The sequence below is a fragment of the Mustelus asterias genome, chromosome 13 (assembly GCF_964213995.1).
Source record: "Mustelus asterias chromosome 13, sMusAst1.hap1.1, whole genome shotgun sequence".
Lineage (NCBI taxonomy): Eukaryota > Metazoa > Chordata > Chondrichthyes > Carcharhiniformes > Triakidae > Mustelus > Mustelus asterias.
This window is the reverse complement of record NC_135813.1, coordinates 59,752,062-59,776,438: the sequence shown is the minus strand read 5'-3', so window position 1 is coordinate 59,776,438 and position 24,377 is coordinate 59,752,062. Positions and strand designations below refer to the sequence as shown.

The 24,377-nt window shown below is 40.9% G+C and overlaps 1 protein-coding gene across 2 annotated transcripts in view; it reads left to right on the top strand.

Annotated features, from left to right (window-relative positions):
- Window positions 1–24,377, top strand: part of ppil2 (peptidylprolyl isomerase (cyclophilin)-like 2) — a 350,538-nt gene that overhangs the window by 119,068 nt on the left and 207,093 nt on the right. For both annotated transcript variants that reach the window (XM_078226847.1, XM_078226848.1), the window contains exons 8-9: window positions 155–244; window positions 21,329–21,404. In XM_078226847.1, the coding sequence (XP_078082973.1) occupies window positions 155–244; window positions 21,329–21,404 (166 nt within the window). The remainder of the gene's footprint in view (window positions 1–154; window positions 245–21,328; window positions 21,405–24,377) is intronic.

The window sequence follows — 24,377 nt, the reverse complement described above, 5'->3', positions numbered from 1 at the left end:
TGGCAGTAATGGGACAGCATCCACTGAGGTTCTGTGCAAAGGGAGGAATGGACACTGCTGTTGTAATTCTATGTAATGATGGAGTTAGAAGAAGAATATTTTAGTATTGTACATATGTTGAAAATCTTTTTCGTTCTTTTTTCATTTTAATTAGGCTGTGGAGCAGTTGAACATTAAAACCAAGTGTTACAAAGACCTTCTTAATGATGAACCCTTCAATCGGCAAGATATCATCACACTGCAGGTACAGAGCTTTCCCTTCTTTTACCTTTCCAGAGTCAATATCTGTCAGTAATTTGGCAACTTTTCATTATGCAAATCTTAGCTTATCACTCTGTATTATGCAAGCGTTTAAGTCGACCTGCAGTTTCTATACCTCACAGGGGCTCAGTTTGTCCTCTTGTTTTAAGGCTGAGTTGGAGAGAACCCATCCTTTAGGAACACAGGAAATATCGGAGTCTGGAAGAAAGTTGCACCCGCATTCATATAATTTCCTATGACGCCTCTCAGAATGCCTCACCTACATTATACAATGAATAATCTTGAAGTACAGTACATGCTAGTATGTAGTCAAATGTATTTTGTGTTAGCAAGATCCCACAAACAAGAATGACGAACAACCATCAATATGCTTTTGGTCCATTTTGATTGAAGGAACAAACCAGGCACACGGGGTAAAGTATTTTCTTCAACTGATTTTATGGATATTTACCATTCCCCTGCTCTCCAATCAAGCAGAGTCTTATTTTAAAGTCTCATCTTACATACGATACTCCCTCCTACTGTACTGCAGCAGCATGGAATTTGATCCATAGGTCTTGGGAACAAAAGAGTGTGCCATCAGTGGAGCCAATGACAAATCCTGCTTAAAACAAAGGAGGTGGTGATGCTGCCTGAATGGGGAGAGAGATAAGGGTAGCTTGCTTGGGGTTTCAGACAGGATGGCCATACTCCCTTCTTGATCAGGTATACTGTTCCATATTTACTGAGAATTGATGGATATAATTTGGAACGGAACCTAAAGGGACTAAATGGCCTTCATTTCTGAATTTAAAATAGTCAAAGCTCACCTTGTTTTTATTTGCTGTTCCTTCCATCTGCGCTTCCCGGTACAGTAAAGCCATTTGCTGCCTGTGATCGACCAGTTTCTAGATTTCTGCCAGTCTCTTTGGGCTGGCCATTTGAAGATGTTTATAAGTGATTATCAGGTGGTGGTTTCTCTGTTGCTGCAATTTTCCAATGCACAGTGCCACATTCTGGCTGCAACTTTATGAAAAATTCAATTTTATTTGTTTCATCTATTCCCTTCCAGAAGTCTTCCATCCATAATGCAGTATCTAGGCTGTTAAATCTGGTCTCTGAAGGAGGCAGGATATGACAAAAAACAGGATTCCCAAGATCTGGCATGTCACTTTTCACAGTACTGACATATTGATGGCTTGGGTGAAGAAACAGAGAGTTATAGGTCCAAATTTTCAGACAATACCACGTTACAAAGCATAGTGAGTTGCGTGGATGGGTGTAGGAGGTTATAAAGGGACATAGATTGAATAAATGAGTGGGGAATGGCAGATGGATTTTAATGTGGGAAACTATCAAATCACCAACTTTGGATCAGGAAAGAAAAATTGTAATACTTTCTGAATGATAAGAGACAGATGGAACTAGAAGAAGCCTTGGTAAGACCTCTGGAATATCGGGTTTAATTTTGAGCATTATACCTTGAGGAGGATATATTGGTCTTGGAGGAGGTGCAGATTCACCAGAATGATACCAGAGTTTAAAGGATTACATTGAGGACAGGTTTCATCAATTTGATTTGTATTTCGGGGAAATCTATTTGAGGTACTTTGATTTATTAAGGCAATAAAATGGTTTAATTTTTGGGAAACTATTTCCTCTAGTGGGAGAATTCAGAACAAAAGGGGATATTGCTAAAATTAGAGCAAGATCATTAGGAGTGAAGTCAGCAAGCACTTTCATGCTGAGAGTATTAATATTGGTCTCCCTCATGGCTATGAATGGTGGAACAATTGAAAGATTCAAGATTGAAATTGTGAGATGTTTGTTAGGTACAAATAGAGGTACAGTTCATTATTCTTTACATTTATGCTGTAACTTCATCACATCAGAATTATATCTATATGGTGATGGGATGTAATTAGGCTGTGCACAGATAAATCTGAGGCCGGGGGGGGGGGGGGGGGGGGGGGGGGTGCGATTCTCCCAAATAAATTCTAATGTCGAATTCGCATAAAAACCAGAATAAATCCGGTTGGTTTTTTTCAGCCGAAGTTTCAAAATGAATCTCCCACAGTCTGTGCACAACAGAGTGCACTTGTGTGAATCAAGTAAAAATCACTGGGTGGGGCCTATTCCTGCTGGAGAGGCTGACAACATAGCATTGAGTGGGCCACTGTGCAAGTGCCGATCTGTCAGCGCCGAGATTGGTGGCCAGCCCTGTGACCTCGTATCACCGCCTGTGGAACTCCCCCACCATGGCCCAATTACTTGCACTGCCCGGACGTGTCTCGACCTCTGAAATTGATCCTATTGCAGAGTGGCAGCGGGACCCCCCCCACCGATCGCCTCCTTGGCACTGCCTGATGCTGGGTGGGCAGTGCCAAGGTGCCCCCTTGAGCATTGCCACATTGCCCCTTGGGTAGTGCCAGGGGGCCAAGGCTGGCACTGCCAAGGTGGCAATGTCCAGGGGGCAACCCCCAAACCCCCGACCTCCTGGACGGCCTCAATGGCCCCTTTTCACTTCAGCGGGGTCGGACCGCCGAGTCCCTACAAGTGGGGAGCTGTTGTAAACCCTGCTGGAGTGGGGGGGGACGGACTCAAGTGGGCCCTGAGATTTCAGTCCTGGGCCCGCTAATGATAGGCAAATTATATTAAAAGCAACATTAGAATAATTTATTCAGCTTTGCGTGGAGCTGATGAGGCTGGAAATCCGGCAACCAAAATCTGGCGGAGGCCATGGTGCCCAGCACGGAATCCGCTAAATGGCCTCCGCTTGAGTCTCCCTAGCAGCGAAGCGGGCCGGGAGAATCACCCACCTAATCTATAATACTCCGCACTTCAAATCATTCTGTTTTTAATCCTAGGTTTTTTAGAAAAATGTGTTGTGTATATAAATCTATGATGGATTGTACCATGCATTTCGCAAAACTTGCAGTCCATCCCTTGATCTTCCTAGACTGTAAGACTGTGGAGCTCTGTGCTGGTGTTTTTGATCTTCGGAATTCCTGCACTACAGACTTTCAGACCATTAACACTAGTGCAAATCTTGAAATTGTGCTGAAATCTTGAAATTGAAATCTCCAGGAAGGTTTTGTGACTTTTAAAATTGGAACTCTTCTGTCACCAGATTTTGGAAAGCCATAAAAAGAAAATTGTATGCAAAATCAGTTCAATGTTTTTTAAGATAGCCCTTGAGGTTTACAGTACATAATTCCTAGTACCAGTGTGAAAATATGAGAACACCCTTCCAAGCAAAATGCTGCATTTTCTGGAAATCTGAAAAAGACAACAAAAAACACAAGCCAGGCAACATCTACGGAGAAACAGAAATCACTCATTTGATATTTTTGGTCCAAGTCCCTTCCTCAGTGTTATGATCTCGGTGGAGACCAGTCATGTTTTTATTTTCTTTTTTGGAAATTCGAAAACCCAGGCACTGTATTTGGTAAAGAATGAAGGTAAATAATTTTACGAAACAAAAATCAAAGAACACTAATTCTAATAACGACACCCCAGCATAAATAGTCATTGTGTTAAAGATATTAAAAGTACAATGAACCCAGTTACTTCCGTTTAAGTTTATTTGTTAGTGTCGCATAGAACATTAACACTGCAATAAAGTTACTGTGAAAATTCCCTAGTCGCCACACTCTGACACCTGTTTGGGTACACTGAGGGAGAATTTAGCATGGCCAATGCACCTAACCAGCACGTCTTTTGGACTTAATAAACTTAAGCTTTTGTAGGCCTTCTACTTACTTCTAGCTAGGTTTCCCAATCATCCTACCATTGTAGACTCCCAGTTCAAAACAGGCGTTACTAACATCTTGAATGCAGCCACATCAGGTCAGAATCCTCTTGGTTCTAATCTTCTTTAACTCTGGAATTGTACATCTTTGCGCCCTCTCCCGCTCACACCCTCTCCCGCTCAAAATACCTACTGGAACAGACCCAAGCACATAATCTACTCCCCATTATAATTAAATTATTGTTGACCCTTTTTCTGTTGTTTATTTCCCAGCCAACTTGGTCACACGATCAGTTATTAAAAGCAAGGTGCTTGATCAGAAATCTTTCCCAGAAGAACCTAGTTCTTAAAAGGATCATCACCACAACATAAAATGTATTTTTTTCTCCATCAGTCCTTCTAGAAACAGTCTGCGTGCATCTTTCAAATACAACTCTGTAATTCTTATAAGCAGCTAACAAATTACATTCATCGGTTTAACTTCTAATTTCAAAGCTGCATGATTGAATAGAAGATTTTTTTAAAAAGCCTACTTCCCAGTGCTCAATAGGAGTGGGTGTGAAGATGCCCCGGCAATCACACTAATTAGGTTTTAAATATAATGATTCTTCTGGATGAGTGCAGAGTGTAAAATTGTATGCATTCTTAGCCTGATAGTCAAGGAAGAAATAATATGCTTAATGTGGATGGAATCAACTGCTGGCACAGGATCAGATGCCTTATCATCAACTATATATAAATAAATAAATATATATATATATATATATATATATATATATAAGTTTGGACACTGTCAGTCTCATAGATATCCTGCAGAGAATAGCCTCAGGATTAGAAGAATTCAGACAACATGGCTCCTGTACTATAAAAACAGAATAGGATCACTGAACCTAAAGCAAGATAATGTGGTTTCTGGAAATCTAAAATAGAAACAGAAGTTGCTGGAAATACTCAGCAGGTTGGGCAGCATCCAGCATCTGTGGAGTCAGAAGCCAGGTGAATGTTTCGGGTTAATGTTTCATCAGAACTAGCAAAAGTTAGAGATATGGCAGGTTTTAAAGAAGTCGGGAGGCATGGAAAAGAGAGCTGGGAAGGAAGGAAAAAAATAAGGTCTGATCAGCTGGAGAGCAGGAGTTATTAAGTAATGGAAGGAATGATGCTGCAAGGCAGAAGTGGATGATAATGGGACAAGTAAAGAAACAGAAAAAGACGTCCAGAGGAGGTGTAAATGCAATTTTGCAATTTCCCATTTTCTGTGTAAAAAATATCTAATGGGTAACTATCTCTTCCCATGGAAGCTGCATGGCAAGACATTTTTGTGACTGTTGGATGAAGCAAAGTTAGAGTTCTGGAAAGAACCTTCCTTTGTTTGAGGCTTCATAATGATAAGCAGCCTGCTGTCAGTCTTCGGTTGATGTTGTACTTTAAACTGGTTTTTGGGTACACAGCAATACTCTCCCTCTTATTCTCATCACTGGAAAAGTGGTTCCTTTCGACTGAGCATCTGAGATTCAGCAGACAGGAAATGGATTTGTATGCTGAAAGATGAATCCTCCCACGCTCTAGCTTACTATCTCCGAGCTATACTGTGTTCTTGCAGCCATTTGAGAGTTATGTTTATCTACATGAAAAATGGCATTTCAGTAGAATCCAAGACTAGTCTGGACCCTTCAATTTCCTCTGCATCATAAACAGCACAAACAAAAATAATAGCTTCTGTATATTTAATTTAATTTTAAAAATTGAGATTCACTTCTGTGATCTATCATCTTGTGTATGAGGCTGAGGTTTGGAAATTTTCCTGGTAAATTAATTTTGCAAAGACATCTTCTCCTCTGCAGTTGATGGTGTTTGAGTTGACAACCTTTTGATCAAACTGATTTTGATCAATTTGTATCCAGTTGGATTCTCATTCTATTTGAATGTTTTTATCCTTGCATTAATAGACACCAAGCTACTGAAGAACAAAAAATGTCTGCACAAAGGTAATAAGAAGGAATTGTAGTGGGTGTTGCATATCTGCCAGGTTGATGAGTGAACCATCTCTTATTTCATACACTAAGCTATTCAAATCAGTGTTGGATTAGTTTGTGAGGAATGTGCTGACCATCCTTCTTCCAAATTAAAAATAAACCAATTGTAGCATTCTTACTGTTTCAAGACAGCCGTAGCTTGAGACATTTTAGAATCATTTTTGCTTTATTTTGGAAATGTGGATATGTTTTGTGAAAACACAGGTGGCCATTTAAAATGAGCGAACAGTGGCCTTTTACTGAAAGTGTTAGGCACTGCTTGCCTTTTGATTTAATTACAATGTGAAGGTGCTGATATTGGACTGGGGTGGACAAGATGAGAGGTCACCAGGTTCACCCGAAGGAGCAGCGCTCCAAAAGCTTGTGATTTCAAACAAACCCGTTGGACTGTAACCTGGTGTCGTGTGACCCCTCATCTTGATTTAATTAGGCTGGGAAAATACAATTACAATATGAGGTCCTCTGCTAGTTAACTTGCCCCTAGTTTATAAGATGGAGTGTTGGGACAAGCCTATTAAAATGATTATATTCTCATTCCTCCAACTAACTATGGCAGCTGTTAACAGCAAAAATTGTTGGCAATACCATTTGAGTTTGATTCCTGATCGACCCAAGGCAAGAAGGTTTTAAAAGGAAATCAATTTTACTGCAAGTTTTATACTCAAATCATTGATCTTTTCCATCCTTTTGGCTGTGTTACTATCTCTTCTTGGGAATGGCTAACTTGATGACGTAAGTAGGTGAACTAGTGCAGAGACATTACTAACCCTAAAAGTGTGAGAGAAGTATATTTGAAATGCTTTAGGATATTTCTGAGCCATGATGAGACATAATATAAATTCAAGTCTTTTTCTTCATTGCCATCCATACAGTCATTCATCCAGTGCTTTGTCAATTCATCCATGTGATTCAAGGAGCTCAAAGATTGCGAATGGTTGGCCTCCCATTTTAATTCTTTTTGCCAATGTAAACATTTAGGAGGACATTCATTTATATGTAGTTCAAATTTATTTTTGGCCCAGCGTTTGTTTTTAGAAATCAGAATCTGACATAAATCAAAATGATTGAGTACAGGATATGCTAAAAAAAAAGATTACCAAGAGGTGGCAAAGAAACACAAAACTCCTGCTTGCCACTTTCCTTTTCTCTGGGACCCCTATTTCCTGACCAACTCAGTTGCTTGTACATAGGGCATCACAGATTGTTTTTCTTCCTCCTTTGTACAGAAGAGGAAATGGTTGTATCTTTTTTAAGCTTGCACCTGTACTGCGCTCGTAAATTTACCAGTTTCATGCTGCACCCCCCAGCCTTGACATTCTAATACACATAAAGAACTGCTTATTTTTATGGAACTGATTCTTACCAACGGAAAGCAAAATGTTCCGTACCTACCCTTAAGAATACTGATGTGGAAGCTGCAAGAAAGGGCATGTTCTTAGCGATGTTTCTTTATTATTGTGCAGAGTTGCAGTAAATGGCTTAATTAAACCGTTCCACAGAGAAACATTTTCAGATTTACAAATCTAGTAAAAGCTCTTCCAAGATAGTGATGCCCACTGTTACATAATGCACAAAGTGTCCAAAGGGAGCCAGGAAAAGTGGCAACTCTCACCGGAAACAATCCTGTGGCAACAGAAAATACTGGAGGTGTTTAACAGAATGATCAGCAACTGTTAAGGGAAAAATGGGTTATTGCATTTTACTCATGAGACAGACTCCTAAAACATAAGCTAGCTTTCCTGTTTGCTGGTGCTGACTAACTGCTTGGTTTTTAGCATTGGCAGTTTTTCATTTTTATGTTGTCATAGCAACAGCAGCATGTGTCTAGATTACTTCAGTGCTCGCAGGCAGGATATCGATGTGTCTGTCGTGAGCTCGTGCTAGAAGGCAACACTGGCCACCCATGGATTTCTCATAACCAATACAATTGAAATTAGCCACTAAGCAGAGTAGAGAATGAATCTTGTGTATTTGCTACATTGTCCACTCTAATTATTTCTAAAGATTCAAACACATCAACCTTGGCTCAGTGATAGCACCCACACCTCAAAATTCAATCATGAGTATGTAATCTAAAGCAGAACTGAGGAAATATTCATGTCTGGGAAGTCAACAATTCCTCAGCCCACACCACTTTTAAAATCAATTATCCAGTCATCTGTCTCATTGCTGTTTGTGGTGGCAATATTAAAAGTATATTCACCTGGTACTACTTGCATTATTCATGCTATAGGGGCACCCAACATCCAACAGAGTGGGTGCTGAAAGCATGTTTCCCATTGTGGAAGAATATAGAACAGTTTAAAAATGAGGCGTCTCCCATTTAAGACAGAGATGAGGAGAATTTTTTTCTCAGATGGTGGTTAGTCTGTGCAATTCTCTTCCCCAGAGAGCAGTGGAGGCTGAGTCATTGAATATTTGTAAAGTTGGGTTAGCTAGATTTATGACTGACAAGTTGGGTAAAGGGGGTAGACAGGAAAGTAGAAACCAGCGTCAGATCAGCCATCATCTTATCAAACAATGGAGCACGCTCTAGGAGCCGAATGGTCAACTCCTATGCTTCATTCATGTTGCCCCAAAACACTGTTCATGTCTCTCTAGAAAGAATTATACACAAACTGTTGCAGTGAAAATCCAGAAATTCATGCTTATTCTGTACCGACCAATGGCTTGAATGCATTAATTCCTGGACTCCTGGCAATGGTGTTTTAAATTTGTGTCTATAAGATCTCAGAATTTAAACCAATAATTATATATTTTTAAAACTTTGTATTTAAACAAATATAAAATTGGCAATTGTGTGATAGAGTAGTCACTAGCAAACATAACTATCCAAGTTGTCCTTTGCAACATTTGACTGGAGGGATTAAATGGGCAGATTTTTGGGACTCAGGAAAAATGGCCAATCTTGGGAGTGTGGGAGTGCAGTGTTACAATGTAAAGCACAGACTTAATGGTAACTACTAATTTAGTAGTAGAGTTGTGGTTGGTAGCCATTCTGCACTGCCAGTAATCTGTCTGTGTGGGAAATTAAATATTATTGAATTACAGGGCTTACTTATTTTCAGCTGTCCCCATTTGATTTGATTTATTACTGTCATATGTATTTGTATACAATGAAAAGTATTGTTTCTTGTACGCTATACAGACAAAGCATACCATTTGTAGAGTACATAGGGGAGAAGGAAAGGGGAGGGTGCAAAATATAGTGTTACAGACATAGCTAGGGTGTAGCAAAGATCGACTTAATATAAGGTAGGTCCATTGAGAAGTCTACTGACAGCAGGGAAGAAGCTGTTCTTTTGTCGGTTGGTACATGGCCTCAGACTTTTGTATCTTTTTCCCGACGGAAGAAGATGGAAGAGAGTATGTCCAGGGTGCATGGGGTCCTTGATCATGCTGGCCGCTTTTCTGAGGCAGCAGGAAGTGTAGACAGAGTCAATGGGTGGGAGGCTGGTTTGCGTGATGGCCTGGGCTACATTCACAGCCCTTTGTCGTTTCTTGCGATCTTGGTCAGAGCAGGAGCCATGCCAAGCTGTGATACATAAGGTAAGTTAGTTAACTTCATAATTCCTGATGTATCAAGCATGTTTACCTGAAATTCCTACTGGCCTAAAATCTGACAAAGCAAAGCCTTCATCTCACCAACTGAGAAGCTCACCTAGTGCAGGGTCAAGTGCAGTTGAATAGCTATAAGGCTGGAGACACCTAGGGCAGAGTTTTATGGACCACCACTGGCATGTTTGCAGGCAAGGGTCCCATAGAATTCCCCGGTTGTCCTTTCCACCATCTACCCTCCCACTAGCCCCAACCTGTCTGCAATTTTATGGTGAGTCGGTGCCGCCCCCCGCACCCCCCCTCCCCCTCAACTCCCTGCTGTATAATTCCTTGAAATGACATTTTACACTTATTAATTTTTCTCAACTAAAGTGGTCTGTTGAAGTGGAAACTTTCCTGCTTCTTAACTGTGATAGAAAAACTGAACAAAGTTCGTTCCGACAAAATAATTAGCCTTTATTTACGAAAGATTGCATGCAGTTTTGGCTGAAAACTTGAGTTCAGAGAGCAGGTGGTACAACTTGCTAATTCCTCCTCAAGTCCGCAATTACACAAAGAATCAGTTCAGTTTTTGTACATAATCATTATCAGTTTGCGTAACCAGAGCATATTCAGGAATTCGATTAGTAATAGAATCGTAAGCAATGTCATTAATCATGTCATAACGTGCTGACCTCCTAGAATTCTTTGTCTCATCATTCATACCCTTATCTTGTCCTTTGATGTAACAGAAGAAGGTCGGTGACTCTGTCATCCCTAACCTTATCTTGTTTTATTTACTCATACAGCCTTAAGTTATGTGGAGTCAGCCTTGCTTATATTGTACCGAAGAGCTAACCAATTTTCCCATCATGCTGTTCCTTAGTTCGTACAACTTCACATTTCCTCCTTTTGTCATATCATGACAACTAATTAAATAGGTATATCCATGACCCGATTAAAAATGCATTTGCACAAGCAACCATGAAGGCCTTAAAGATCCAATCAAATAATCCGTGATCCAGCCATCCTAACCAACTCGGTGGATCATAATCATGAAATTCACGGCCAATCTCTTGAATTTGATCAGCCCGTCTCTTAATACGGTCGGCCAGGTTGGTGATATTTTCAGAGGCATCTGGGATATAAGTACAGCATTCCTGACCTACAATGGCGCATGTTCCTCCCAGCGAGGCTAACAGATAATCCAAAGCCAGTCGATTTTGTAATGCCACGGTCTGGACAGCCACCAGCTCAGCCGAGACCTCGGCCAGTGCCTGTCCAGTTGACCTGGCATCGGCTGCTGTTACGTTTGCCAGTTGTTCCAATGCTGAGGCCATAAGAATCAGTTCATTGGCTGCCCTGCCCGTTCCATATAGTGGAAAGGCCATCATAAAGAACCGTTCGGTTCTGCTAATGGTCCTTTTGGCTCGCGAGGGGTGATGCTGAAGGGAGGGTAGGTGGTGCATGTAGGGTACAACATATCCCAGATAACAGGATCCTATCCAATTGGTAGGAAGCCACAAGTAGGCTTTAGTGCCACATATGAAATATGTTCCATTATAGGCCGTAAAATCATCAGCCAATGTCATCCAGGGTATTGGGGAACTATGTGCCCATGAACTGTTGGAGGCTATATTCCATATCCTGGATGAATCAAGAATAAACATACTCTTGTCAGATAGATTTGCTTCTGGTCCTTGCCACTCAGCTGTAAGGTTGCATCTACTTTGTCCCCATCAACTTTCCTTTCTCTGATTTACTAAAACATAGGGAGCCTCGCACATCACTCGAGGGGACGGTAAGGGAGGGTGGAAGCAAGGCATGATTATAAGCAGTCTGGTATCAAGCCGAAAACCTCGTCATTTCATAGCCAGTCGATTTCCAGTCTCTCATATCTCCCCCCCACCCTGTTCGGTTTTGACGTAGAATCCATTCAACTGTCTCTCCTATCTGGAACGGGAGGGATTGGAGAGGTATTCCTTCCCTCAAATGGACGGGGATGTGGGTACAAACACAACACTTGCTCACATTCAATTTTTCAGCATAAAAATATATGACATATATAAATAGGTATTGGCATGCAGTCCCCGGGTAGTTCGCTTTTTCACTACTGAGTGGCCATTAAGGCCAAATAGTCCAGAAAGTCCAAAAAATATAATGAAGATCTTCATCCTGTGTTCGTATCTGGGTTGGAGACAATTTTCTTACAGTTGGATTGATGTATCCAACTTGGATGTCTTTCAAGCTTGACAGAAGTTGGTGTGGTCAGCAGTACTTGAAAAGGTCCGCTCCAGCGTTGTCCTAGCTTCTTTCTATCCCAGTTCTTCACCAATACGTAGTCTCCGGGTTCGATCACTGGATATCGAGGGGTGGCTGTCCCTGCTGTCACTGGGAGATGTGCCTGTTTCACCTGTGAGTGGAGAAACTTCAGAGAAAGTGTTAATTGCTTCAAATAATTCTGCATCTGTTCCCTCATCACATGGCGGTCTACTCCCTCCACTGGTTTTTCATGGGCATCCCAGGGAGTCCTCATTGGCCGACTGTAGACTATATCTGTAGCTGACAGTCCGGTCCGCGAATGTGGAGTCACCCGCATGTGAAACTGTGCCAAGGGCAATACCCTTAGCAAATTTAACCCGGTTTCTTCAATCAATTTAGATAATTTTTCTTTTAAAGTCCCATTGGCTCTTTCCACAATTCCTGCTGCCTGCGGGTGATACATGCAGTGCAGTTGTTGTTTAATTACGAGTGCTTCGCACAATTCAGTATTGATCCGAGCCACAAAATGTGGTCCATTATCTGAGCTCACCATTTTGGGTACCCCAAAACGGGGAATAACTTCTGTCAACAATAACTTCACCACCGTATGTGCAGTACAATTCGTGATGGGGAAGGCTTCAATCCATTTACTAAACACATCGATTATTACTAAACAATATTTATAGCACTGTACTTTTGGTAATTCAATAAAATCAAGCTGTATCCAGGCAAAAGGGCCATCTGGCAAGGGAGTGGTTCTGGGAGGGCGTTTAATGCCTTTACCCTTATTATTTCTCCTGCAAATGAGGCATCGATCCAGCCGCGTTTGTGCTGCTGTATTCAAATCTGGGAGCCACCAAGTCTTTAGAAGTAGCTGTACCAACCCTCCTTGCCGAGATGGGTACAAGAATGCAAATAGTCAATAACACTGGCAATAAAGAATCCGGAATACAAACTTGACCAACTGGAGTAAGCCAGAGGTCCCGTGCCAAGGAGTGCGAACACCCCATTGACTTCCATAGTGTGTGCTCAGAATCCGAGGCGCCCCTCTGTAATTGTTGAGCCTCAGTTATCTCTGGCATGCCCTTCGTCCCCAATGCAGGTACTCGATTTAGAGCCTGATTACCCCCAGTGGGAACAATCACAGAGGCCGATACAGCTGCCTCCTTAGCAGCTGAATCAGCACGGGCATTCCCTAATTGCACAGGAGTGTTCCCCTTCGTGTGCGCAGCAAATTTAATAACAGCCAATTGACGAGGAAGCTGAACAGCATCGAGGAGATTTTTAACCCAAAGAGCGTTTCTAGGGGTCAACTCTTCCTCTTCCTCCGTATCGCCTGAATAGGGAAACAGCGGCATGCCAGAGCAACTGGGAGGATCTTCCTGTTGTTTAACTTGATGGGCTAGCCCAACCTGCCTATCACCCGATGCTTTCTTATCCCTAAGTTCACATTCCAATTTTAAAGTTTCCCAATCTTTCAATTTCCCATCCACACATTCATCAGTCCCTTTTTTACGGGCGTTATCCCATCAACTCATTAATAACGATTGTTCGTGGCACCTAGTCGACTCTTTTTTTCCATTTTGAAATTAAAATTTTCCACTTGGAACCTGCATTTTTTTTCCCAAATAGCTTTTTCTGCTGCAGCGCAATTTTCTAAGTTCCATGTGCCGCCTAGTGGCCAAATATGGTTACCTAATTTACTATTTAGTGCGGCAGATAAGCGACGTAAATTACGTTCCTGAGTAGGGGACTCCGAACACATAAAAAGCAAAGGAGAATTTCCCCCCGTTTTGTCTAAACTCTGTCCCATAACGTCAGTATACTGTGGGGAAAAAACAATTCCTGGTACCAAAGTCAAATCACAGGGTCCCTGACCCAAACTATTCAAATCACGGTCCCTGACCCAAACTAAGCCTGTGTAACCCTGATCCGGATGTAAAACGGGATCAAGGGTTCCTGACCTTAGGCTAGCCACAATCGGGTCCCTGACCCTAAACACTCTATCAGGTCCCTGACCCGAAATACTCTACTCACAGTCCAATTTAGATTCTAATACCGTCACCTGTTAGTGTCCTCCGTCAGGGACGAGGGGTCGTAGCACTGATCCGAGAGAGAGACCAAGGTGAATCTTACCTTGTGCTGGCGTCCGTCTCTTCCCTCTGGGTCGTGGCTCGATCACTTCTTCAGTCCCCCATGGAATTCACTCAGGGTATTGGTTTCTGCTTTGCAGCGCCAAATGTTGAAGTGGAAACTTTCCTGCTTCTTGACTGTGATAGAAAAAGTCAACAAAGTTTGCTCCGACAAAATAATTAGCCTTTATTTACGAAAGACTGCATGCAGTTTTGGCTGAAACTTGAGTTCAGAGAGCAGTTGGTACAACTTGCTAATTCCTCCTTAAGTCCGCAATTACACAAAGAATCAGTTCAGTATTTATACATAGTCATTATCAGTTTGCGTGACCAGAGCATATTCAGGAATTCGATTAGTAATAGAATCATAAGCAATGTCATTATTCATGTCATAACTTGCTGACCGCCTAGAACTCTTTGTCTCATCATTCATACCCGTATCTTGTCCTTTGATGTAACAGAAGAAGGTTGGTGACTCCGTCATCCCTGACCTTATCTTGTTTTATTTACTCATACAGCCTTAAGTTATGCGGAGTCAGCCTTGTTTATATTGTACCGAATAGCTAACCAATTTTCCCATCATGCTATTCCTTTGTTCATACAACTTCACAGGTCTATACCACTTCTAACCTGATTGTGAATTGTTTTGGCAAAGCATTTGAAATGATGACCACAAACAAATACCATTGCTCCAAAACCTTCCCTGATCTATGGCATATCTAGTACTAAACCATTATCTCCTTGGTTCGGTTGTTTTAGGAAGGAATTTATGCTGATCTTTTATAGAACACTGGCTATGCCTCTGCTGGAGTATAGTGGACACCCTACTTAAGGAAAGGTTTTTATCCATTCATGGAAGTGGGCTAGGACAGCATTTATTGCCCATCCCTAATTGCCCTTGAGAAGGCAGTGGTGAGCTGCCTTCTTGAACTGCTGCAGTCCAGGTTGTATAGGTACATCCACAGTGCTGTTAGAGAGGGAGTTCCAGGATTTTGACCTAGCACCAGTGAAGGAAAGCACATGGCTAGAGTGACAGAATGTGAGTCTGAACACTTATCCAGCGACCACTGATTGTTCTGCTGAATCTGGCTTTCCATGGCAGTTGCCAACATCTCCATGGAGGAAGCAGGTTCTTACGGCCTTTAACAGAGGCACAGCATCGACAAGTGACTCAGCATGGGCCTGGCCTCCAACATTCTTCTGACTGTCTGGGATTTGGCTGTCACATCCTCCATAAACTGCAGGAACGTGTCTGTGATGCATGACCCTGAGCCTAATCGCGAATGCATGCTCACTGAGGTGGCTATCTCTGCACTGATGGAGGGTGAGAAAGAGCTTGGAATGATCTGATAGTATTCTTCATTGACTACTCTGATGATGCATCAAGAGTTAGTTCACGGTCATACACAATACATAATCCCTTGTCCCACTAATATAAAACACGTATCTGTTAGTGTGCAAAATGAAAGCACATGAGATTGGGAGTAATATATTGGCATGGATTGAAAATTGGTTAGCGGACAGGAAACAAAGTAGGAATAAATGGACCTTTCCTGAAGTGTCAGGCAGGAATCTGAGCTTGGGCCCCAGCTATTCACATTTGAATGAGGGAACTAAAGGTAATATTTTCAAGTTTACCGATGACACAAGATTGAGAGGAAATTTTGAGTAGTGAGGAGGATGTTAAGAGACTTCAAGGTGATTTGGACAAGTGGAGTGAGTGGGCAAGTACATGGCAGATGCAGTATAATGTGGATAACTATGAAATTAGCCATTTCGGATGAAGAAACAGAATGGCAGAATATTGTTTAAATGGTGATAGAATGGGAAAAGCTGGTGTACAAAGGGACCTGGGTGTCCTGGTACACTAGTCACTGAAAACAGAAGCAAGGAGGTACAAAACGTAGAATCCCTACAGTGCAGAAGGAGACCATTTGGCCCATCAAGTCTGCCCCAACTCTCCAACATAGCATCCCATCCAGGCCCCATCCCCACATGTTTACCCTGCTAAATCCCTAACCTACACATCTTGGTACAGTAAGCAGTTAGGAAGACAAATCGTATGTTAACCATCATTGCAAGAGGACTTGAATACAGAAGCAAGGATGTCTCACTGCAGCTGTACAGAGCCTTGATGAGACCACACTTGGGGTATTATGTGTAGTTTATGTCTCCTTATCTACGAAAGAATATACTTAGCATAGAGGGAATGCAGTGAAGGTTCACCTGACTGATTCATGGGATGGCAGGATTATCATATGAGGGGAGATTGGATCTACTGAGCTTGTATTCATTTGAGTTTAGAAGAATAAGAGGGGATCTAATTGAAATGTGTAAAATTCTGACAGAGCTGGACAGACTGGCTATAGGGATGTTATTTTCTTTGGCTGGTGGGGGGAGGTGGGCGGCATCTAGAACAAGGAATCACAGTCTCAAGATATTGGAAAAGCCATTTAGGAATGAGATGAAGAGAAACCTTTTCACTCAGAGGGTAGTGGCCTTGTGGAATTCTCTACCACTGAAAGCTGTGAGGCCAAGTCGCTGACTATATATAAGAAGATAGATTTCAAGACTCTATAGGTGTCAAGGGGTATGGAAAGTGCGCTGGAGTATCATGTTGAGATAGATGATCAGCCATGATCATACTCAAATATGGACAGGCACAAAGGGCTGAATGGCCTTCTCCTGTTCTTATTTTCTATGATTCCATCTCCTGTATTCCCAGCTCTTGACACCAGGCTGGAGACATCCTCACTCTGATGCCTTGAAGTTCAGGCTTCTGCAGCCGTTCTGTCCTATGTGGAACTTCCTGGTTTTGCCTTCAGGACACTTGATATAAGAAGATTCTGCCTGTTATGTATGACGCAGAAAGAGATGCTGAGTGAAGTAGCACACGGGTCAGTGTGTGTGAACCCTTGTTTCTTATATTTCTGTCTCCAGATCACTTAAGTAAAACATTACTTTGTTAAATCTGTAGAAGGCCATTACATAGGCTGCACAGTGGGGATAAAGGTTGCTTTATGGTTTTGCAAAATAAATTCTGTTATGCAAATTGGCAAAACAGATGGCAAATGAAACTTTATTGTATATTGGAACAAAGTTAAGCCAGAAATGAATAAGAACTTTTGATACTTTCAATAAGAAGGAAATGTGTAACAGCAAACAGAAAATTGGAATATGCAACCAGAATGCAGGTGTACATACGTGCAGCAATTATACTGAAACTTTACAACGTCAAACCTCACCTGGAATAGGTGGCCACACTTGAAAAGGAACATACTTGTGTTCTATGTTCTATGCGACTGTGTCCCAACTTGAAACACTGTTTTGTAGTGGTGAATATTTATTTGGAATGGTGTGAGGAGCCATGTACAACTCAGAGAGAAAACTGTCCAGTCTTTTTGCAAGCAACTAATAAAGAATAATTATTAAAGTAAAAGAAGAAAAATACAAAACAAGAAAGACTGTAATACACTATGACACTTAAGTATATGAATGATTAAACACGCACCGTTTGTCTGGGATTAACTCGCATTTCCAAACTATATCCAATTCCCTGAACTCACTGAGACATATACCCCTTTCCCAAACAATGTTCAATTTTGTAACCCAAGTCAAAAACAGTTAATAGTTACCACATAATACAGCTTCATTGGACAGGTCTGGAATAGCGTCTTCTGCTTCTTCAGTGAGGATACAAAACTATGTCTTAAAGAAGAATTTCTGCAATATATCTTGGCTCTAATTCTTGTATGAAAATTGGCCTCTCTCTGTCCAGCCTCTCTAACTGTTGGATGGAACTGTTGCTTGTGCTGTTGGAGGTTAAACTAGCCCCTCGGGCTGTTTGGATATACTGGCCTCTCTTGGGCTGTTAGATATAAAATTAACCTGCTTCACTCTGAGGGAGCTAGCAATTATACCATTTAGTCTCTTTGATATTTAATTCCTTGGATTTGGCTGTCTGCATCTCTCAAATTCCTTAGCTCCAGAAATTAGCATTTGCACATTTCCACTGATTCTCAGTCATCTAGGTAAGCTGTTTTTACTAGTAGGGCAATTTACACCCGATTACATCTAAATGTCTGCTAATCTTGTTGCTGGGAAAATTGCATCTTTATCATTCCTTTAGAATGCTGGCTACTGCAGTCGCTAGGTAAATTTCTAACTGTTGCTGGGCAAATTGCACCACATCATGTCTTTTTAAATTCTTGATACTGCTGTTGCTAGGCAGATCCTTGACACTTGTAATGGTACATTCCCGGGATATAGCAACAAGAATGATCCAAACTCTAAAGAACATTGGATATGGACAAAAAATAGAAAAACCCAAGCTTTGCAATTTAAAAGAAAATGTTACTCATTGAGCGGTATATGTTGTATGGTGAACCCAGGATGTTGCTCTTAAGTCCATCAGGCCAGTAGATCCTGCTGGTATAAATTCATATCGTGGAAAGTAAACTTAAATCTTTGTAAATACATTTACTCAGTGTCATGCCATTTGGAATAGTCTACCAAGTAAGATAGTAGAAACAAACATATTAGGAGAGCTCAAGATGTAGTTGAATGCCAGGCTGTGAGAGTTGAAATAGTGGATGAACTTGACTTCTATTTGTGTTCTTATAAAATTGTGGAAAGTTGGGCCAACTGGACCACTTCCTTTGTCTCTATCTCACCAGCAGAAGGGGAAGAGGACAATATATAGCCTAATGCACACACTGTAGTATATTAGATGGAGAATAGTCCACTTGCTAGTGTATTGCAAAATAATGGGCCAGATTTTGTGGCCAATAGTGAATGACTGGTGCTGCATTACGCTTATATTTGCCTATAGACATTCCATAGGATTTTACAATAGAGCTTCTACCTATCCAGAAAGAGCAGCACTTCTGTACAACACCTGAGACCTGTGTGGACAGGATAAACAACTCAATACTTACATAAACAGCCAGATTGAAGAATTGTTAAATGAACAGAACAGAGACTGAACCAGAAAGTATCATTATAAATCAGGTTCAGAAAGCAAACTAGTGGGAAAGAAAGATTTGATTGAGGGAGAGAGAAATGAGGGCCTGAAAGAAAAAGTAAAATAATTAAATTATTTAAATTTTTAAACCTTCAATATTTAAAATATGAAGGAATGCAACTCTACACATTTTAAAGTTAATCTTCAGGCTGAAAGAGATTACTTTGCAATAATTAAGACTTATTGTGACATTAAATGGGTGCCGATGCTGGAATTGGCAAGCCCTAACCTTTTCGAGGAGTTTAGGTCATAAGTATCAGGTTAATACAGCAACTTCATGCAGTTTAGTGTTGCAATGTTGAATCTCTTGGCAAGATACCATTATCATGCAACTCTTCGAAGATCGGGGCATTCTTGGACAGCAGCTAAAGGCAAAATACTGCAGAAGCTGGAATCTGAAACAAAACCAGAAAAATGCTGGAAAATCTCAGTAGGTCTGACAGCATCTGTGGAGAGTGGGTAGAGTTTTTTGAGAAATTGAGTTTGTGTCTTTATGTGCCCTGTTTGTGAACAGAACTCCCACTCACCTGATGAAGGGGCAGCGCTCCGAAAGCTTGTGGCTTGTGCTACCAAATAAACCTGTTGGACTTTAACCTGGTGTTGTGAGATTTCTTACTGAGAGTGGGTAGAGCCAGTGTTTCGAGGTGGATGACCCTTTGTCAAAGTTAAGAGCAAAGAATATCAGACAAGGTTTATACTGTGGGGGGGGGGGTTTGGAGACAAGCAAGAGAGCGAATTTGGAGAAGTGGAACAATGGAAGAAGAATAAAAAGTGATAAAAAATGGGCAGCAGCTCCCCGATTTACACATTTAACTGCATGTGTGCAGTCGTCAAATTTACATATCAATAACTGTGAATGCTGCTAACCTTACTATTATTTTGACAGCAAAACCTGACCAAAAATAATAAATCTGAGTTGATAAGCTCAGTTATGATCTGAACCTCGCTGTTGGTTACCTCCTTGGCTACACATGTTTTAATAACTGGAAAAAGCATGTTTATTCACTTTTGAATGTTTGACTTTTATGGGTGCCATATTTTAACCAAAGGTCATCCATGAGTAAAACTCCACCTTATGAACTGGAATGCTGTTATACCATGATGGCTGGTAGCCCTGTCAACATCAGCAAAGGATAGTCCCACTTAGCCTCTTAAATTCATCTCCTGTTGACAACATATCTTTTATTTTCTTTATGGGTATGGGAAGGGTCAGAGGCATATTAGTGTCCCTGTCTAAGTTAGTTCCCAAGAGGATGCTGTAATTGTGCAGCAGAATACCCAAGGAGGCAGATATTTTAGAAAATTATTCGAGGAACCAAGTGATTGAGACAATTAGATTTGAAAACCGACTAGATTTACTGCAGAGTCTGCTCATGGAAAATTAGAATGGAGTTGATCCTTTGTGGCAGACTCTATAATTAATGATGGGACTTGAAGATCAGGCCTGTTGTGGGAGAAAAGAGTAGGGGGCACTGAGATTTTCCCTACAGGAAACCCTGCAAGTCAACACGCTAATGAGGGTTGGTCAGCCTTTGAAAGTTGAAGTGAGAAAGTGAATTGCATACAGACAAAGCTGTAAGTTTGAAATGTGCTGATATTCAAATTGTAAACTACAAATTTCCCAGCCTGAAAAGTGTCAATTTAATTCATTGATGTAATAATGATTTGTCTCAAATTGTTTGCTTAAAATCTGAATTGTATTCTTCGCTACCTCTCTCATTGTCCTCTTTTCATTCTTCTGAGTCTCTTGTTGCTGCCTGTTTTGTTCTTTTCTCCTTCCCACTTTTCTTTTTTCTCTTACCTCCTACATTTGCCCTTTTGCCTCCCACATTCCCCTGTTTGACTGTTCCCTCCCCCCCGATCCCCTTGCCAATGCTTCAATTTCTGACGTGTTCCTCCAGTTAATCTGTCGTTTGCTGTAAAGACTGGTTGTGCATTACATGTTTAGGCTGTTGAGGTTTCCCATGCACTTTTTTGCTGGGCTTAATGTAGAATTTGAAATATTGTTTGCACAGTGAAACATGCAGCTATACTATATCACAGAATGGCATAAAACAGCTCCAAGTTGGTCAGTCACCCTACTCTAACAACTGTGACACCTGAGGGGCTCCATGCATTCGTCCATTTAGCATTGTCCTAACATAGTCTCTCTCAATTATTTTTCTGCATTAATCCTTTTTCGTAGGCAAGTAGAGCAGGTTGAGATGTGACTGCAAAGTTGCTGTCCTTACTAGCGTTAAAATTCTTGAACTATTATTAAATTAAGTACATGAGCAAACTGTCTTCTTTTGTTCATGTCATATTATTTAATCTAAAGTGTAAACTTTCACTGGTTTTGTTTTCTCTGCAGGATCCATCCAATGTTGACAAGTTTAATGTTTCAAACTTTTTCCATGTCAAAAATGACTTGAAAGTTCCTGATCCAGGTAAGGAATCTCTTGGACTGATGTGCTGATATACGTTAGATTTATAGTTGTACTATTTGGTCATATGCAGTGGTCCTGATCTATGGTAGAGTACATACAGCACAAAGATAGGGATGTGTGGCTTCATGGAGCTTATTATAAAGCTAACACTTCTATGTTCTGACATTTGCGGGTCATTTTCAATTGTTCATATCCCTTTGACTGTTGAATAGTCTCACAACAGAAATTCGCAGAACCCAAGATTATTCCCGAGTGAGAGAGATAATTCTTTAGTTATATGTGTGTCTAAGTTGTAAAAAAACAATAATTATGCTCGAAAAATGAAAAACAGAGCTGGAGTGAGCTGTATAGCCTCTTGAGCTTGCTGCACCATTCAAAGAGATCATTGAGAATCCTCTACCTCAACTCCACTTTCCTGCGTGTGCGTCTTGATTCCCTTTGTGTCCAATAAATGGGCCATCCAAATTGTACTTGACAAGTTACCACAGACAGAGGGATATAAATGAGTTACTGAAGAATAATTTAAGTTGCAGCAGAATCTACATCTCCGACCTTTGTCACCGTTGATGAACTGGTGTAGGAGAAGGAAGTCTTCACTTATAATTATTTTGTGTAATTTATTTCAATAAATCAGGTTGTAATTATAAGACTTCAACAGCCTTTAAAGACTTAGTTTGCAAATAAAAGTTGCGACAACCATGACATGAACTAAAACAGACATTGATTGTTTGGTGACAAAAGCATCTTTGCTGAAGTTACCCAAAAGGCAGAGAAAAAGAGTGAAAGCACTGTGGTTTATCTATTAGCAGAAATGGTGAATGTAAGCAAAGGAATTTGTGTTTTGCAATCAGGCAGTCCAAGTTGATCCATTCTGTTCTTAAATAGGTTAAGTAATGTTACAGGAGGTAATAAAAGTACAGCAGCACGGGATGATGATGGAGCAAGCCAGTTGGGTTGGGTAGAAGAAGAGGGTGAATGTATAACTGCGGAATTATAACCAGAGAATATGAGAGATGAGCAAACGGTAGAGATGGGTTGGGAACTTGGGAGGGATAGCCCTGGTGATGTATTTATAGGTTGGTCAGGAGGATAGCTATTATTTGCAAAACTTCAATTGAAGCTATTGGTTTAATTACATCAAATTGAGGTTGCAGAAACATGCCATTCAGCCCAACCAATCCATGTTGGTATTTCTCTTTCATACGAGCGGTTGTCCTATTCCTCTGTGCCTCTCTGACCGTTTATTCCTTTTCCTTTCAAACAATCTACCTACAAAGTAAAACTCCTACCTAAAGCCATCAAATCAATCCAGTTCATATATTCAATTTGCTATTAGCATCGGAGTGATCATTCGTTGAGCTAACATTCCTATACTTTTTGTGAATTAAGCTATCCATTAGTTCCCCTCACTGCGTGTCTCAACTTGGGCAAATAAAATTAAATACAACTTATAAATCCTGCAGTAAAAGAGCTGAAGTGCATTTCTCTCTATTTGGTCTCTGACTGCCAACTAGGAAGTGCAACAGAATGGCTGATGTTGCATCCTCCCTACCTGCTGTAGAAAAGCAACGAAAAGGCATAGGAAAAGGCCATCCATAATTGGCAATTTATTTAATTGTAAAACTGGTGCTGTAGGGAGATAACTATGGTGCAGAATGCTTAGCAGAAAAGTTCAAAGCAAAAGCAAAGTTTTTGCTGAAAGTGAACTCTTATACGCAATAATTGTACCAAATGATTATGGATTTCAGCCCATAAAGTCTGCACTGACTCTCCAGAAGAGCATCTTACCTAGGCCCTTTCCCCTGCCCTATCCCTACAACCCCATAAATTTACCAGGACTAATCCACCTAACCTATACATCTTGGGACACTTACGGGGCAATTTAGCATGGCCAATCTACCTAACCTGCGCATCCTTTGGAAATTGGAGCACTTGGAGGAAACCCATGCAGACACGGGGGAGAATGTGCAAACTCCACACAGTCACGCAAGGCCTGAATTGAACCCCTGTCTCTGGTGCTGTAAGTGCTAACCACTGGGAATGGAACTAATTTGTTTTTATAGTTAAGTTCGATTTCTTCTATGCAACGATGGTTAGCACTGCTGCCTCACAGCGCCAGGGACCTGGGTACAATTCCGGCCTTGGGTGACTGTCTCTGTGGAGTTTGCACGTTCTGTCCGTGTCTGCGTGGGTTTCCTCCATGTGCTCCAGTTTCCTCCAAAGATGTGCAAGTTAGGTGCATTGGCCATGCTAAATTGCCCTTTAGTGTCAGGGAGGATTAGCAGGGTAAATACATCGGGTTAGGCTGTCGGTGCAGGCTTGATGGGCTGAATGGCCTCCTTCTGCATGGGAACCCTTCTGCACTGAATGATTACAATTTATAAAGAGAAATGATTCTTTAATGAATGTAATAAAATTGAATTAGATGTGAAAGATTTTAAAATGTTTTGGACTACCTGCAATTAATTGGGTGGAATGAAAACTTTGGTTTGGCTGTAAAGAGAACTAGACTTGATAATATACATCCAATAAATCAAGGAGATTAATGCTTCTTTTAAATTAAGAATTAATTGTGATTGTGAGATTAAACCCTTGGGATAGCATTTGGCTTATTTAGTGGATGTCCAACTGCTTGTAAACTAATTGTAAAATGAAATGGCCTTGCATCTGAATGATCCTGGCACCATTTACAAAGCAGCTCTCATTGGTATTTGTTAGTTTTTCTCTCTGAACTGCCACAGTATTACAGATGAGCAACTATCTGTATTAAAACAATCAGGGTCAGGCCCATTCAAGTTTCTTTCATGTAGAAGATCTCATTTGTGATAAGATGTGCAATTTAAGTGACCAGATATATCTACTTTTATGGAGCTATTTATCAGCCCAATCAAGCCCAAGGGAAATGTTCTATAACTTTTGATAAATGGCCCATCAATTTTATTACCTAGATCAAAAATTCTATTCTAGAGAAGC